General features: G+C 39.0%; 1 protein-coding gene across 1 annotated transcript in view; it reads left to right on the top strand.

Annotated features, from left to right (window-relative positions):
• Nucleotides 1-583: 583 nt before the first annotated feature.
• LOC139710574 (unconventional myosin-VI-like) overlaps nucleotides 584-18,757 on the top strand; it is a gene marked incomplete at its 5' end in the record, with an annotated part of 29,899 nt that continues 11,725 nt past the window's right edge. The window contains 9 exons of the mRNA XM_071622498.1: nucleotides 584-689; nucleotides 1,487-1,643; nucleotides 8,052-8,216; nucleotides 8,605-8,685; nucleotides 15,033-15,213; nucleotides 15,791-15,920; nucleotides 16,703-16,952; nucleotides 17,660-17,732; nucleotides 18,600-18,727. Coding sequence (XP_071478599.1) covers nucleotides 584-689; nucleotides 1,487-1,643; nucleotides 8,052-8,216; nucleotides 8,605-8,685; nucleotides 15,033-15,213; nucleotides 15,791-15,920; nucleotides 16,703-16,952; nucleotides 17,660-17,732; nucleotides 18,600-18,727 — 1,271 coding nt within the window. The remainder of the gene's footprint in view (nucleotides 690-1,486; nucleotides 1,644-8,051; nucleotides 8,217-8,604; nucleotides 8,686-15,032; nucleotides 15,214-15,790; nucleotides 15,921-16,702; nucleotides 16,953-17,659; nucleotides 17,733-18,599; nucleotides 18,728-18,757) is intronic.

The raw sequence follows: 18,757 nt of genomic DNA, 5'->3' as shown, positions 1-18,757 counted from the left end.
GTCCCTTTAATATTAATACAATTGACCCAATTTTATTCATTTACTTTCTTATAAATCTGAATTAGATACAAATGCAATGGCTGTTGGGAATGAGGGGCAAATATGATAATACAATTGCGAAGTCAGAACTGAGAAAGTAAATCTAGAACTTTGAGATATCAAACTTACACGTAGCTGTACAATGTATTATGAACTCATGTATGAAACAACAACATACATTTGTAGTGATCTGATGACATGTGATTATCATACAATTTTAAATAAATGCTCCACTGCCACAGAGCTACAATTTCTCCCTAATTCTGAAGGAGGCTTCTTGAAAACTTCAATGTCTCTTCATGTTTCGCTAAAAGAATTTAAAAATCTTGATTCAGGAATTTTGGGCCATTGAGATGTATGCAGCACACACGTATCTCTGTGACTTCTCTTGGGAGTTTCCCTTATTTCGATTTCTGAATGTTTTCAGCCCTGGTAAGGGTATTTATATTTACTGCTATAATTTTGTTATTAGTTGTTGTCATTACTGTCACCATCAATATTACTTATCATTTTATTCCACTGTCTCTCCCTATTCTGTATGTAGCTGACAAGGCTTATCGTGAAATGATCACCAGCAAACAGAGCCAGGCCATCGTTGTGAGTGGGGAGTCAGGGGCAGGCAAGACAGAATCCACCAAATACATTCTCAGGTGAGGCTTTACTTTCCAGAGGATGCGAAACATTAACTTTTTAGAATGTGTGAGGGTGTGTGTGTGTTTGTGTTTGGGGGGGGGGGTAGGGGTAGTACTCACTGTTTGTTGGGTGAAGGATTAATACTTCCTTGTAGATGCATTGAGGCAGAGAGAAAAAGAAGGAGGAGGAGAAGGAGAAGAAGGATAAGAAGGAAGAGGAGAAGGAGGATGAGGAGGTGTAGAGGCGTAGATGGAGGATGATGAGGAGGGGAGGAGGAGGAGAAGAAGGAGGAGGAGGTGGTGGAGGAGAAGGAGGAGGAGAGAGAGGAGGAGGAGGAAGAGGAGGAGAATGAGAAGAAGGAGGAGGAGGAGGAGGAGGTGGAGAGGCAGAGAAGGAGGAGGCGGAGGAGAGGAAGAAGAAGAAGAAGAAGAAGAAGAAAATGAGCGGAAAAGATGACAAGAAGAAACATGGAAACCTTACCTTATCAGTCTACCTTTTATAGATAAGCAACTAACATTTATGTGATGTGCATCTCCATGCCAATGATACTGGTTTGACTGGTAGTCATAATTGAAGTCAGTAGCAGATTCAGTGGGGAGCGCCCCCTTATTTTCGCCAGACTTTTTTTTTTGGGTGGATATTTTCAGTGGATTAATACAATGTAGTCACTTCCTCACTGCTGGTGCCCCCCTCCCCGCTCCCCTTTTTCAAAATTCTGGATCTGCTCTTGGAAGTCATTGTCCATCTCATCAGACCTTTGGCCAGAGGTTTGTCTTTGACCAGTGCTCCATCTTTGACCCATCTTGACCCCCAGGTACCTGACAGAGTCCCACGGCCAGAGTGCGGGCATCATCGAGCAGCGCATCATTGAGGCCAACCCTCTCCTGGAGGCCTTTGGCAACGCCAAGACGGTCAGAAACAACAACAGCAGTCGCTTTGGGAAATTTATGGAGATGCACTTTGGAGAAAAGGTATTTTTTGTCCCCGCCGAACGAGTTCGAGCAGGGGACTATGAAACGGGCTCCGTACGTGTGTGTGTCCGTGTGTCCGTCCGTCCGTCCGTGTGTGCGTCCGTGTGTGCGTCCGTGTGTGATCAAAATCTTCAATTTGCTACTTCTCTGTCATTTATGAGCCAATTTTGATTCTGTTTGCTTTATATGATAGCACTACATGGGAGCTTTGAAACTTCTACACAGAATTTCAGTCGTGACCTTTGACCTTGACCTTTGACCTATATTGTACATTTTGCTACAAAATGCTACTCCTTCGCCATTTCTAACCCGATTTCGATTCCGTTTGCTTTATGTGATGGCACTAGGTGAGGGCTTCAAAACTTCTACACAGAATTTTGACCTTTGACTTCTTTGACCTTTGACCTTGATTTTTGACCTGTATTGTACATTTTGCTACAAAATGCTACTCCTTCGCCATTTCTAACCCGATTTCGATTCCGTTTGCTTTATGTGATGGCACTAGGTGAGGGCTTCAAAACTTCTACACAGAATTTTGACCTTTGACTTCTTTGACCTTTGACCTTGATTTTTTGACCTGTATTGTACATTTTGCTACAAAATGCTACTCCTTCGCCATTTCTAACCCGATTTCGATTCCGTTTGCTTTATGTGATGGCACTAGGTGAGGGCTTCAAAACTTCTACACAGAATTTTGACCTTTGACTTCTTTGACCTTGATTTTTTGACCTATATTGTACATTTTGCTACAAAATGCTACTCCTTCGCCATTTTTAACCCGATTTCGATTCCGTTTACTTTATATGATGGCACTAGTTGAGGGCTTCAAAACTTCTTCACAGAATTTTGACCTTTGGCTTCTTTGACCTTTGACCTTGATTTTTGACCTATATTGTGCATTTTGCTACAAAATGCTACTCCTTCGCCATTTCTAACCCGATTTCGATTCCGTTTGCTTTATGTGATGGCACTAGGTGAGGGCTTCAAAACTTGTACACAGAATTTTGACCTTTGTCTTCTTTGACCTTTGACCTTGATTTTTGACCTATATTGTACATTGGCTACAAAATGCTACTCCTTCGCCATTTCTAACCCAATTTCGATTCCATTTGCTTTGTGTGATGGCACTAGGTGAGGGCTCAAAACTTCTACACAGAATTTTGACCTTTGACTTCTTTGACCTTTGACCTTGATTTTTTACCTATATTGCACATTTTGTTACAAAATGCTACTTCCGGCGGGGACATATATTACGCACCGCGTAATTTCTACTTTTCCTTGTATTTAATAAGGAGATATTCTTATGTGGGTAGATTGAATAAGAAATGGATAGATAATTAAAAAGTTGACTATTATCCTCATCATAATGATGATGATGGTGATGATGATGATGATGATAATAATAATAACGACAACAACATCAACAGCAAAACGATAACAATAACAATGCTTATATAGCGCATAACATCATCATCATAGTATCTATGGAGTCCGACCTTTCAATACTGTAAAACACAATATTTTTGCGGCAAGAAATTTTCGCGAATTGGAGCCGACAGCCTTTTATGTGGCATGAAATTTCGCGAGTTGCCTCTAACATGCAATCCGTAGTGAAGACAAGAACTTTTGCGTGCATTTTAATTTCACATATCGTGCCTCTCACGAAATTCGCAAAATTAGAATGCAGGCGAACATTTCTCGTTTACAGTAGCAACCACCTGTGGTGAACATGTGGCCTTTACTGACAGGTGGGCACTGTGGACAGGTTGGTAACCAATTCGATATGACTACATCTCGTCTGATATGAAAATTATTCTACAACACTCATGTCAGTGTGACACACATCTTCAAGAGGTCTTCATGTAACAATTATTGTCATATGTGAGGTATTATAGATGAGCACAAAAAAACAACAACACATATATGAAATACGATGGATAGAGAGTATTATTTGTTTTTATTTTCTTTTGTCCTTTGAAAGCACATTATTGTCAGTCCTGACCTAAACGAATAAGACTAATTCAGATATACACTTCACATACATGTAGATATCTTTTGATATCCTGAATCTAGTGGCCACTACACAATGCAAAAGACAAATTAGATTACCGATGGTGGCCATGTCCGAAAGATGACCATCATACATAGGGGACATATCAGAAATTTATGTGTAGCAAGAAATTGTCACTGGAAATGCATTTCACAAATTCTATGTATCAGAATATTTCCCTTTTTCCAACAGAAATAGATAGATAGGTAGATAGATAGATATTGGTTTATTTTATCAAAAGGAAAATACATGGCAGCCCAGAGGCTGAATTGCGTGTTCTTGATGTAAATATACAAACAAAACAAAACAATACGATACAATAATCATTCACATTAAACAGATGCAAAAAAGTGAGTCTTATTGTCCCCGCCGAACGAGTTCGAGCAGGGGACTATGAAACGGGCTCCGTACGTGTGTGTGTCCGTGTGTCCGTCCGTCCGTGTGTCCGTCCGTCCGTGTGTCCGTGTGTCCGTGTGTGCGTCCGTGTGTGATCAAAATCTTCAATTTGCTACTTCTCTGTCATTTATGAGCCAATTTTGATTCTGTTTGCTTTATATGATAGCACTACATGGGAGCTTTGAAACTTCTACACAGAATTTCAGTCGTGACCTTTGACCTTGACCTTTGACCTATATTGTACATTTTGCTACAAAATGCTACTCCTTCGCCATTTCTAACCCGATTTCGATTCCGTTTGCTTTATGTGATGGCACTAGGTGAGGGCTTCAAAACTTCTACACAGAATTTTGACCTTTGACTTCTTTGACCTTTGACCTTTATTTTTTGACCTATATTGGACATTTTGCTACAAAATGCTACTCCTTCGCCATTTCTAACCCGATTTCGATTCCGTTTGCTTTATGTGATGGCACTAGGTGAGGGCTTCAAAACTTCTACACAGAATTTTGACCTTTGACTTCTTTGACCTTTGACCTTTATTTTTTGACCTATATTGTACATTTTGCTACAAAATGCTACTCCTTCGCCATTTCTAACCCGATTTCGATTCCGTTTGCTTTATATGATGGCACTAGTTGAGGGCTTCAAAACTTCTACACAGAATTTTGACCTTTGACTTCTTTGACCTTTGACCTTGATTTTTGACCTATATTGTGCATTTTGCTACAGAATGCTACTCCTGCGCCATTTCTAACCCGATTTCGATTCCGTTTGCTTTATGTGATAGCACTAGGTGAGGGCTTCAAAACTTGTACACAGAATTTTGACCTTTGTCTTCTTTGACCTTTGACCTTGATTTTTGACCTATATTGTACATTGGCTACAAAATGCTACTCCTTCGCCATTTCTAACCCAATTTCGATTCCATTTGCTTTATGTGATGGCACTAGGTGAGGGCTTCAAAACTTCTACACAGAATTTTGACCTTTGACTTCTTTGATCTTTGACCTTGATTTTTTACCTATATTGCACATTTTGTTACAAAATGCTACTTCCGGCGGGGACATATGTTACGCACCGCGTAATTTCTACTTTTCCTTGTTACAAATTAGACATACATTTTACATTTTGCTTCATGCATCTAGCCAAGCTTTCCTTTCAGCTGAAACATCAATAACATTTCAATGATACTGACCATATCTTTAAAGAATTACTCATTTTTCCTCCCCCTCAAACAACTGTTTCCATTCTCAATTTCATTAGGCATGCCCCTCCAGAGCGTTGTAGGCATGCACCAAGCTAATTTTAGCTTAAACAGCTTCAGCATATTATTATTGAAAGCCACGTAATTGGCATTAAGTGTGATAGATAGTAGGCCGGCCCATCTGGTTTGCCCTGCTGCACATAGAGTTCGAAGTACAGGTCGTGCGTGATGAGGCGTTCATGCTCTGTTTGCACAGTTGTAGGATATGACTGCCATTAGGCCACTGACATCGTCGTACAAGGCTACTTCTACCAACTATCTACATGTACAAATGTACTTCTGCACTTTGCCCCAACACTTTGTCACGGTCAATCTCAGGGTGTCTTTCTACCACTCTGCCTCGTCCTAGATACCAGAGCTTGTGGACGAGCGTGGACGCCATGCGTCATTGGCAGTTTTCTTTTTGCGAATTTTGCAAGTCAGCTATGCAAAATCTCAAAATCTACAAGACACACAGAATATTGCTTCTTCTAAAACACAATGAAGTTTGTTATGTTTTGTTTTTGTCCCCGCCGAATGAGTCCGAGCAGGGGACTATGAAACGGGCTCCGTAGGTGTGTGTGTCCGTGTGTCCGTGTGTCTGTCCCTGTGTGTGTCTGTGTGTGATCAAAATGTTCAATTTGCTACTTCTCTGTCATTTATGAGCCAATTTTGATTCTGTTTGCTTTATATGAGAGCACTACATGGGAGCTTTGAAACTTCTACACAGAATTTCAGTTGTGACCTTTGACCTTGACCTTTGACCTATATTGTACATTTTGCTACAAAATGCTACTCCTTCGCCATTTCTAACCCGATTTCGATTCCGTTTGCTTTATGTGATGGCACTAGGTGAGGGCTTCAAAACTTGTACACAGAATTTTGACCTTTGACTTCTTTGACCTTTGACCTTGATTTTTTACCTATATTGTACATTTTGCTACAAAATGCTACTTCCGGCGGGGACATATTTTAAGCACCGTGTAATTTCTACTTTTCCTTGTGTTTTATGTCTTCAAGGTCAGAAATCACTTATCTTGCCACTTGAAATGGGATATCATGCATTTCTCTTTCCTATCGCTGAGGTTCTGGATTACCGGGAATTATAATTCAGTACCTCATCGATGTCCAGAAATTTACAGACCAACGATATAACAAACCAAAACAGATGAACAAACATGAACAGTCCCAAATATATTCTCTCTGGAGTCACCATCATATATCAGCTATTTTTCAGATCTACTGATATCACCCCTTCTTAAAACAGTTACACTTAAGACCAAGTGTGTAATGCTTTTGAATGCCCACCAGGGGGACTCTCCACTCCCCCCCCCCCAAAAAAAAAAAAAAAAGTTCCAGACTCCCTTTAGTATGAGGAAAAAAATACCATATGATACAAAACGAGAAAAAAAAAGTGCTCCCAACTTGGCACTCTGAAATGAAGCATGTGCAAAAGTAGATCAGTAATTATACCCCCGCCAAACGAAGTTTGAAGGGGGTATATAGGAATCAGCGGACGGTCGGTCGGGCGGTCGGTCGGGCGGTCGGTCGGGCGGTCGGTCCGTTGCAAATCTTGCGTCGCGAACTACTTCCTCAGTTTTCAACCGATTCCCATAAAACTTGGCACAGATGTGTGCCTTGGGTTGTAGATGTGCAAGACATATTTTTTGACAGTACCCAAAAGTACGTTGCCATGGTAACGGCATATTATGGGCAAAAATGGGTACAAATCTTGCGTCGCGAACTCCTCCCACAGTTTTTGATAAATTTTTATGAAATTAGGTACAGATGTTCATCTGAATATGTTAATGTGCAAGACACATATTTCCGCAGTGGCAAAAAGTGCGTTGCCATGGTAACGTCATGTTATTGGTAAAATATAGGGCAAAATGCTTCATGGCAAAACTGCTTCATCCGTGTTCTTCCAATTCTCATGGAATTCATATTGAATGTTTGTCTTAGGATATAGGTCAGCATGACACATTTCTTGACAGTGACAAAAAGTATGTTGCCATGGTAACAGCTCACATATTATGAGCCAAAATGATGGAAAATTTTGTGTTGCAAACTACTTCCTCAGTTTTTGCCCAATTTCCATGAAACTTGGTACAGATGTGTGCCTTTGGTTGTAGATGTGCAAGATGCATTTTTGGACAGTACCCGAAAGTACGTTGCCATGGTAACGGTATATTAATGGCAGAAGATCAAGGAAAGATCTTGCGGATTGAACTACTTCCTCTGTATTCGACTGAAGCTCATGAAATGTGGCACACACATTGGTCTTGGTGGGAAGATGTTCAAGAAATATCTTTTGGACGTGTCGGAAGCTGCGTTGCCATGGTAACAGCATATTAATGGCGGAAGATCAAGGAAAGATCTTGTGGATTGAACTACTTCCTCAGTTTTTGACAAAAGCTTATGAAATGTGGCACACACAATAGTCTTGGTGGGAAGATGTGCAAGACATATTTTTCGGACGTGTCGGAAGCTGCGTTGCCATGGTAACGGCATTTAAATGGCAGAAGATCAAGGAAAGATCATTCCTTGGGTAAGACTGTCGTCACGGGGCGGGGGTATTAATCACCTTAAGTGATATTTCTAGTTTTGTTCTGTCATTTCATTATGTTTGCTGATGTGATGTTTGTTTTGTCACACATCCTGCGGTCATGTGATGTCATTGGTCATGTGATGTCATTTTGTCTGGTGTCTCATCCAGCACAACGTGGTAGGAGGCCACGTATCCCACTATCTCTTGGAGAAGCCGCGAGTTTGTTGGCAGAATGCAGAGGAGAGGAACTACCACGTCTTCTACTATCTCTGCGCCGGGGCTCCAGACGACCTCCGGGCCAAGCTACGGATCAAGACTCCAGATGACTATCAGGTGGGACATTGATGTGAAACTCCACTCATTGTTTAAGACTCAAGGATAGAGAATAAAATCAGTGAGACTGAACAGGAACAAAGTGTTGCTAACCTGACTAGAATGTAAATATTTATCTAGATTTTATGCTTTCGCATGAATCAGTGATGGTAGCAGTAATTTCGCAGTGAAATTAATTAGTGAAATAATTAATTGAATTGAACCGGTGTCCAGTTGACAAAGACTCCAATACACTTTCTATTCAACCATTACAGTTACCCATTTAAACTCTTTATTAATCCAGTCATCATAGCAGTACTCACTGATATGCACGTATTGTACAATTTCCCATATGGCTTTTGCTCTTTCTGTTTAATTAATCAGCCCTAATTTTCTCCTCTTCTCTCAGTACTTAAAGAATGGCACAACACAGTACTTTGCAGGAAAAGAGTCCCAGAAACAACTCCCAGCCAACAGACAAAGCAAAGTGGTAAGTTCGTAGTAAAAGCTTTTGGCGTTATGCCATATCAAATAGGTCTTTTACAATCATTTGTTTAATTTCAGTGATAGGTAAACAATCCGGAAAAAAGAAGTTAAGTAATATTGTAAAATTAGGCATACACGTAAAAAAGAAGAAGTAATAATGATTATAATAATGCTTGTATAAAACCAAATTATTTTATTATTTAGTCTTGTTTAAGAGTTAAGGAGACTTGTGCTTTGTACATGTTTTTCTCTTACAACTACCCGTAATTATGGTAAACATATGAACTTTTCAGGCCTGCAATACTTACCATAGATTATTTCTTCTTGAATACATGTGCATAGCATTGCAGCCATTAGTTACATGTAAGAAGTAATCATGAACTTTTTCATACAAATATGATTGATTTCTCTTTTCCATGTATACTGCTGTGTTCTAAACTTACGAAACCCTGTCATTGTTCACCAACCTCCCTTCTACTTAAGTTTAAACTTACACATGTTAGATTTATATAAGCTATCAAATTTATCTGTTGTATATCATGTGTAACCATATTTTCTATGACTTTCAAGTGATACCCTCCTCGTATTGCGACTTGCGCTTCTCTCTTTACATTTATTGAAGTAGAATTATGTGCTTGTCAGTAGAGTATTATCTGTCCCTGAATTTTAGAACTCTTGATAGTTGATTGATTACAGTATTTTCTTCTGTACTCTTGGTACCCGTCAACCTAAATTGAGATGAATTACTACCTTCTGTCGTTTCTCTTGTGGTAGAAGTGTATGTTTTCTTTTTTTTTCACAATAATGTAATACCTTATATTCTTGCAATGACAAACCTCTAATATACATCTTCTTTTTCTGTACCTTAACATTTTTCTCTGGATACTTCCTAAATGTATCCACCACAAATTCTTCTTACTTGTTTCCTTTGACCTGCTCTCTTAACTATGGGTGAGTTGTCGTGGGTAATCAGTGCCTATCGTTAATAGTCTGCACAATTTTTCTGTTTGCATGTCATATACATCAAATTTAGGTGCACCCCATTTGATTTTAGTTTATTCAGTTTTCTTTTTGCATCATTTTGTTAGAATGCATGTGCAGAAGTAATCTGTGACGCATTGTCAAACTGCATATAGTGATGTTACAGGCCTTGAAAATCTATGTTTTTGTCCCCGCCGAACGAGTTCGAGCAGGAGACTTTGAAACGGGCTCCGTACGTGTGTGTGTCCGTGTGTCCATCCGTGTGTGTGTATGTGTGTGCGTTCGTGTGTGATCAAAATTTTCAATTTGCTACTTCTCTGTCATTTATGAGCCAATTTTGATTCTGTTTGCTTTATATGATAGCACTATATGGGAGCTTTGAAATTTCTACACAGAATTTCAGTTGTGAGCTTTGACCTTGACCTTTGACCTATATTGTACATTTTGCTACAAAATGCTACTCCTTCGCCATTTCTTACCCGATTTCGATTCCGTTTGCTTTATGTGATGGCACTAGGTGAAGGCTTCAAAACTTGTACACAGAATTTTGACCTTTGACTTCTTTGACCTTTGACCTTGATTTTTGACCTGTATTGTACATTTTGCTACAAAATGCTACTCCTTCGCCATTTGTAACCCGATTTCGATTCCATTTGCTTTATGTGATGGCACTAGGTGAGGGCTTCAAAACTTCTACACAGAAATTTGTCCTTTGACTTCTTTGACCTTTGACCTTGATTTTTGACCTATATTGTACATTTTGCTACAAAATGCTACTTCCGGCGGGGACATATATTACCCACCGCGATTTCTACTTTTCCTTGTTTAGTATCGGTAACATGAAAAGTCTTTTCCAGATGCCCGTGTCTGTGGTAGTCAAATGCAACTTTTCACACAACAGCATCCCACTATGAATTAGAAGGAAGTGAGATTCAACATTTTGAGCACTCAGTTTAAAGGGAAGGTCAACCCAAAGAACAATGTGGATTGAGTGAAAGCAGCAACATTAGTAGAACACATCAGTGAAAGTTTGAGGAAAATCGGACAATCGATGCAAAAGTTATGAATTTTTAAAATTTTGGTGTTGGAACCGCTGGAGGAGGAGAGTACTAGAGGATATGACGTATGAGTGGACAACAATACAAAGAAAATATAAAGGAAATTCAACAAAAATTCACTTTTCTAGAATTATGAAAGAGCAATGGACCAACTGCTTTCAGAAAGCAGGGGGAATAATTGCTACCCTTAACATATGTCAACATCAAGTTGATGGAATTTGTAATTTTCATGAAAAATGGATTTTTGCAGAATTTTCTTTATATTTTCTTGGTATTGTTGTCCACTCGTACGTCATAACCTCTATTAGTCTCCTCATCCAGCGGTTCCAACACCAAAACTTTAAAAATTCATAACTTTTGCATCGATTGTCCGATTTTCCTCAAACTTCCACTGATGTGTTCTACTAATGTTGCTGCTTTCACTCAATCCACATTGTTCTTTGGGTTTATCTTCCCTTTAATAGCACTCTGTTACCATGATCCAATCTAGTCAAAAGAATGTTCGATGTTACACTCATTAACAAACAAATATATGCTGGTAAAATAATAATGTGAAGGGCATTCATTGGCAAAACTAGACAGAAATTTCCAGTTGTTGATTTTTTGTTTACCAAAATTTGTACACCAAAAACCTAAAAGTGTTTATTATTACTATTCTTATTGCTTTTTGAGTGTTCTGTATCAAATGCTGATGAGTGTTGGTTATTGTTACAATTATTGTTAAAGGAAAATTCCTAGTGGTTATAACACCCTGTATAGTTTACATGTGCCTTCATACATAGGCATTGTCTGGCTTCAAGCTGCTATGTCTAGTCCTCGGTAGAAATGTTATGGTCTAGTTTGTTGTGCACTGGGTGTTCTGTGTGAAGGTTTGGGTTTAAGATTCAGCTCTGCCTCGGTCGATGTATCCTTGCATCATCTTTGAGCAACACACAAATAATCCACAGTGCTTCAGTCCAACCAGATGTAGAAATTGGAACTTGGGTAGGAAGTGGAATGACATCATAATTATTAGATTTGATATGCATATTATGGAAGCATATGGCAGCTCTGCTGGAGTGCTGCTTTAAAAAGCTGTATTGATGTAAACTCCAACAGAGACAAAAATTGTTTCCATCAGTTTTCATCAGTTATGTCACTTAAGACTCTGTTTATTGATGTGCCTTCTATGAAAGCACTTTTTTTTTGTATTTATATGTTTATTTTCACAATTTTGCATTCATGACATTCACTACAGATTCTACAAATGGTTTATGCAGTAGTGTCATTCAGTAGTTGGTAGAAAATTATTTTGGTGTTTCTCACTGTCATCCACAGTAGAGTATACACCACCCTATCACTGCAAATGCTGTTTGATTGGCTTTAATGTCCCACCATTACTGCAAAAGTAATGTTGATTTCACCAGGAAATTTTTGTACTAAACACAATTTTGCAGATGCCTTTGTTTTGTTTTGTTTTTTATTTAGCATGCTGGTTGTATTTAAAGGACAAGTTCACCTTCATAAACATAAGGATTGAGAGAATGTAGCAATATTAGCAGAACACATCGTTGAAAGTTTGAGGAAAATCAGACAATCCGTTCAAAAGTTATGAATTTTGAAGTTTTTGTGCAGTACCCGCTGGATGAGAAGACTACTGCAGTGTATGAATAACTTAGATGTCACATGCGTACAACAATATAAGGAAAATATAAAGAGAATTTCACAAAATTCCATCTTTTGAAAAAAGTACACATTCCCCTGACTCCTTACCGACAAATGTTATGGGTAATATTACAGTATTCATCGCATAATCGGGACAGGTTGGGAGTACAATGTAGCAAACACGGCCCCTTTAAGCGAGGTGCCCGATTTCGCGATGAGTACTCACCATACACTAACGGCATATGACATGTACATGTAGTGCACACACACACACACACACACACACACATGCATACTGACGTACTGTACATGTACATGAATACACAACACGCTACCCCTCGGCGCGACCCTCCAGCTCTCCCTGCATTCTCGCAATGATGTAGAGTAATCGCGACCGGGTTCGATTCTTCTGTCAAACACGCGTGTACACGTAATCAATGTCAGCTCATAGTCTAGATTCATAAAACGTTACGTATTCGCACATAACCCTTCTCATCTTTCACGCTCTCTCTCTCACTCTCTCCCCCATTTCACTGAATACGTAACTGTTCATAGCCCTCATTTCAATCACGTAACTTTTGCCCAGTCACAACTGAGGAAGATTGTGACGTACACACAGATCACAGTGTACAGCTGTATTTAAAGTTGAAACCAAAGACAGTAGATAACAAGATACGAAGGCGCGCGATAACAATGGACTTTGCCCTCAGAGTGTATGACTGAGATTAAACAACGCACACAGCCTGGGCTGTATGAGCGAGGCATGTTTTTTTATTGGATGTGAGTCGAGTAGGAATTGCAAGCGAGCACATGGCTTTGCTTACGTAGGGGAGAAGAATGTTCGCGAAGGCATGTGCTTTGCAATGGCATGGATACTTATACACGGCGCTTTCGTGGCTATGCATGTACAATGTACATGTACTGGATGGACGGAGGTCAAAACACACCAATCCGAAGCTTGCTTTGTAAGTTTGTTGTAAACGACAACTGATACGGAATCTTGAAATATTGTTGTGGTATTTTGGTAGATTTTTTTTTGTAAAATATTAACAAAATCAAAGATCGCTTGAAGAAAAATTGTCCCGTTTATCAGAGGTCCCCGCCCGATTATCCAGTGAAAATAACGTGCGTTGGAAATGTTTCTGGGAAGCGTATATCATTTAAGCGAGGATCCCGATTATCAGATGCCCGATTATGCGATGAATACTGTATTCCCCCTGCCTTTAGAAAGAGGCAAGTCAAGTGCTCTTTTATTATGCGAAAAAAGTGAAAATATGTTGAATTTCTTTTACATTTTCTTTATATTGTTGTACGCATATGACTCACAAGCTGTAGTAGTCTCCTCATCCAGCGGTTCCAACACAAAAATTAAAAAAATTCATAACTTTTGCATCGATTGTCCAATTTTCCTCAAACTTTCACTGATGTGTTCTACTAATATTGTTGCATTTTCTCAATCCTTATGTTTATGAAGGTGAACTTGTCCTTTAAGTGTATTGTACATATTTTTTAAAAGGATGCAACTGTCAAGCAGTCGCCTAACATTGTTTAGCTGCTGGATTTGTTCAATAATGCCTGTGTTGTTTTGTTTTTGTTCTTAGTGGCTTGTACCTGATATGGAAAGACATGTATTTTTCTTGCATGGCTAAATGTGATGGTTTAATATAATCTGATGAGACAATACAATAAGTTACAAATGTGTTCATATTCATTTTCAATGTAAACATTTATATGATGTCTATTGAAATATATACTATATCTTTCTGTTTGTCACATGTAGTAACAATTCAGGGACTTTAAATGTCAAAACACCCCCAATATTTTTTCATTTGTAAAATGTTATTTCTAGACAGATAAAACACATGCTTTTGGGTATTCCAGAAAGGATGAGCTAAATATTGCATTTGAAGATATTTTGTGTCAACTGAACTAGTCCTTTGTTTCTCTACCTTGCATTTGAGGTATCCATCTGTTGACTTGTCCTTCCTATCCCATTGAATTACCTGCTGCTTTAAATTGTATTTCTGTTATTGATCAGGGGCGGATCCAGGAATTCCGTAAAGAGGGGGCGTGTTTACAAAATTAAAGGGGGTGCGCACGCACCCCTCCCCCATTTTTTCTTTTTATTTCTTTTGTTTCAAGTAAAGGGGGGGGGGGGGCGTGCGCTGGTTGCTGTCCTCCCTGGATCCGCCCCTGTTGATTTCAACAAGTAAAAATGTTATTAAAAGCAATGTTTACCTTTGGGAACAGTGATTTTAAAGATGTTCGAGTTATCACATTTGCCACATATGTGTAGGTCAGTTGTATCACAAAACATCCTACCACATACAATTTTTGCAATAAAGCCTAAAATACAAGGAAATATCAGTGTTATTCTCAATAAACCGTAACTGTAGTCGGTTTAGTCTGGAAAAATTTTTATCATGACTATTGTTCACATTTTGTGTATTTGGCAACACTTAACATCGATTATACGAATTCAGATTTTCACAGTGGTAGTTTCTATCTGTGACTCATATTTTAGAACTATTTTAAAGCACTAATGCTGGGTTTTTGTTTCATCTGCAAATGGTAAATTATCCCTTTAAACAGTGAAGGAACCTGTTTTGAACTTCTCTCACCCACCACTCTAAATGTACCTTCCTTGGAACTGTGTTAATTTATACAGCACCAAAAAAAGGGGGCGCTGCTCGACATCCAGGTGGATGATTTCCGTGGTTACCAACGAGTGGTCGACGCTCTCCGGAAGATCGGTCTCAACACCAAGGAGGAGGCGGACATCCTGCGCATTGTGGCATTCGTCCTGCACCTCGGCAACATTGCTTTCAAGGGCAATGACAGCCAAGATGGTGAGAATACCTATGATGTAACATCAGGGCTGCCAAAACATGTAAAACTACACTCATCAAAATCAAGGAGGTTCCATAGGGCTCTGAGGGAAATACTTGACATGTTACATGCATCTGCTTAAATTACAATTCCAAAAACACAAGAGTTTTTATTTTAGCTTTTCAGGACATGAAGAGATTTCTTGTTCATTTTTTCACTGAGATTCTAGTAGAATCAGGGAGGTTTGACAGCCATGTAACAGCCTCTGAGTTACAAAGTTAGTAGTGATACTTTGTTATTAAGGAACACATCAGAAGGGCTGGAATTATGATTTACCAGTGCAATGGAAGTTTGTAGAGATGACGGCAATCAGAGATGGGCTAGGTATGCTGTGATGGAGATTTCAATAAGACGTGACAGCCACTACACTATAAGCATACTTTTTTCATGAGATCTGCTCCAAGATTTGATTTAGAATGCATTTAATCACTTTTGATGGCGCACAAAAGAGTTAAACATCAAGTAGTCGTTCAGATTTTCACACTGTCATTCCTTGTCATGTGACTCCCCTCATCATGTGACTCCTCCCTGTGTCAGGTGGTTGCTGTGTGTCACCTGAGTCCAAGGACTCCCTGGCCTTCACTGCCCAGCTCATCAGCGTGGATTCCAAGGAGTTGGATGAGTCGCTCACCTCTCGCACCATGCAGGCCCGGGGCACCGTCATCAAGTGAGTCCCTTAGTAGCAGGCGTAGAGATGTCTGGAGGTATCAGCAAATTCCTGAAGCATCACACACACCCGCTTAACAAATTCTAAAAGTTTATGCACAGACAAAGGTGTACAGGCAAACCCTGTTATACTGAAAAAGTCAGGACCACAGAATCTATCTCATACCATAATCCACTTAAAAAACAGACAAATGAAATAAAATAAGTAATGACAGTTAGTTTCACCAGTAAAGTTTTGTAGTACATATAAAATTTTGTTGTAGCCATGTCCATTTGTTACAGGGTTCACCTGTATAACTGATCAGTAGCAAACATAAGAGGGTTCTCAAATGACTTGAGCTTTTCATGTTGTGTTTTGAATGATAATGGGCTTTAAATCAGTGCTATGCAGTACAAGTCCTAGAAATACTGTTGTGAAGTTTTTACGGGAAATAGTAAAGATGAGAGGGAAACTGAGGCTTGGATGCATTCATTAATTTAGTGAAATGAGGGACTAGGGATGCAGACCATGCAAACTTTGTATAGAAGCCTCATTCATCCTTATATTTATAGATTCTGGCCACAAGTTATATATTTTGTTTTGTAGCTCTGTTCTTGAGTATGATATTTCATAGAGGAATTGAGCAAGGTTGTAAAGAAAACATTTATTTCAAAGTAATACATTGAAATTGAGTGGCAGTCAAATTTCTCTAAGTAAACCAAATGGCAGTTTTTTAAACAATGTAAATGTGCGTTATAGATAGGTTGACCGTTGAATGTAAAAATGCTTTCTAAACTTTCCAGGGTACCACTGAAGAGTGACCAAGCGTCCAATGCTAGGGATGCTCTGGCCAAGGCCATCTACTCCCACCTCTTTGACCACATCGTCTCCCGCATCAACCAGTGTTTCCCCTTCAAGAGCTCCGCAAACTTCATCGGCGTGCTCGACATCGCCGGCTTTGAGTTCTTCACGCTCAACAGCTACGAGCAGTTCTGCATCAACTACTGCAATGAGAAGCTACAGCAGTTCTTCAACCAGCGCGTGCTGAAAGAGGTACATGTAGAGTAGGGTAGCTGGTTTCTTTCCACATGAGTCTTTAGTTTGCAATTTAGTGTGAATTTGAGATCATAGGTCACTGAATGTGTTTGTAATTATTATAATTGTAGATTTGTTGACAATGATTGCCACACATTTCCATATCAGTTGGATTATGTATGTTACAGTACAAGGGATGTCAGTGTGCTGAAAATCCTTGTATGAAGTTGAATTACTGTGGAACTCTGCATTAAAAGGATACAGTTATCAGTTACAAAATAATTCAAGTGTAACAAGTTTACTCTCATAGCAGAGTTCCAGAAACTTTACCTCATTCTTTATAGCTTTTCATGGGATTTGATAATCTAAAAGCAACAACATGACTTTAAATAGCTGGTTAAAGCAGAATTTCACTTGTGCTTTTTAGGCAGTACCAATGAAAAGATGGTGATGGTGGGGACTCAAGTTGTCTTTCTATTGCCACAGACAAATCAAAGACTCAGTATGGTTATCTCATTTTTCTCAAAGCAACAAGAATGGTATAAGAGGGTAAAGTCTTTGATTTTTAAAGCAATATTCTGCTTCTTTTTTTTCTGCTGGGTTGCAAACTTTCAACGGAACTTTTGAGGTTGCAGATATGAAAAGGTGATGGTGTTGGAGTTCTAGATGTTACTGTTGCATCAGACAATGTTAGAGTTGATATTTCTACCTCCCTTCCTCCCTAGGAACAAGAACTGTATGAGAGAGAGAGTCTAGGAGTGAACACTGTCACATATGTGGACAACCAAGATTGCATTGGTAGGTATTCAAACAAACAAACAAACAAACAAACAAAAAGACACTGAATTTGCCATATATTTAGCGAGTTTATTTATTTTTTTTTTAGGCATTGGGACTTCTAGACAATCTCACAATTGGTTAAATTCGCAATCATACAGTACAGTAATGAATTGAGAAATATAAGCATTCACACCATATTCATGTTGAGATCAGAGTTAGTAATTTCTTGTGTTGTTAAATTTGTGAATAACACCAGACTTGCAAAATTTGCAGAAATAAAAACCTTGTGAAATATATGGAGTATAAAGTATACTTGGTGGAATATGCACTGATGTACTGACACAAAATTTATCGGTAACTTTTTTTGGACACTTTCATAGTGAGGGTTGTCCTTTTTGGAATGCTTGTCAAGGCTTGACTGACATAGCAACAATAAATTCAGCTGAATTCCTGATATTAACAGGCATTCAGCAGGAACGTGTGAATTCAGTTGCATGTTTGGGATAGTTCACAGGCCTGTTGTTTGATTCCGATAAACTGATATCGTCAAAATGTGACACTGTAATGTATGCAGGCAATGTTGCCTTTTTATAGAATTCCACCATATTAGTGTTTTGTTTAGGCCACTTGAAACAGACAAGAAAAACTTCATAGGGCCTACTAAGTTTGTAAAAGCCCCAGAAGATACAACTGTATATGGGTTTGTAGCACAGTGTACTGTGATGAGTTTTGCTCGTTTTAAGTGTTTATTCTTTGTTTAACTTATTGTGCAAAAATTATATTCCAAAACAAGTGCCGGTCTGTATATCAATATAGTAATTTCCCTCGTGCTATCTCAAACGTTGCCTCTATTAATCTTATCTAATGCTCGTCTTTATCGATCAGATCTGGTTGAGGCCAAGCCAAACGGAATACTGGATCTTCTGGATGAAGAGAGCAAATTACCCAAGGCCAGTGCCAACAACTTCACCCACAATGTCCACCAGAAACACAAGAGTCACTTCAGGCTGGCTGTGAGTATACCTACTTGGCAGAGTTTGAGG

Source organism: Diadema antillarum, unplaced genomic scaffold, assembly GCF_040938485.1.
Source record: "Diadema antillarum isolate AM-2024a unplaced genomic scaffold, OU_Dant_1.0 seq00001542_RagTag, whole genome shotgun sequence".
Lineage (NCBI taxonomy): Eukaryota > Metazoa > Echinodermata > Echinoidea > Diadematoida > Diadematidae > Diadema > Diadema antillarum.
This window is presented reverse-complemented; position numbering and strand designations above follow the sequence as displayed.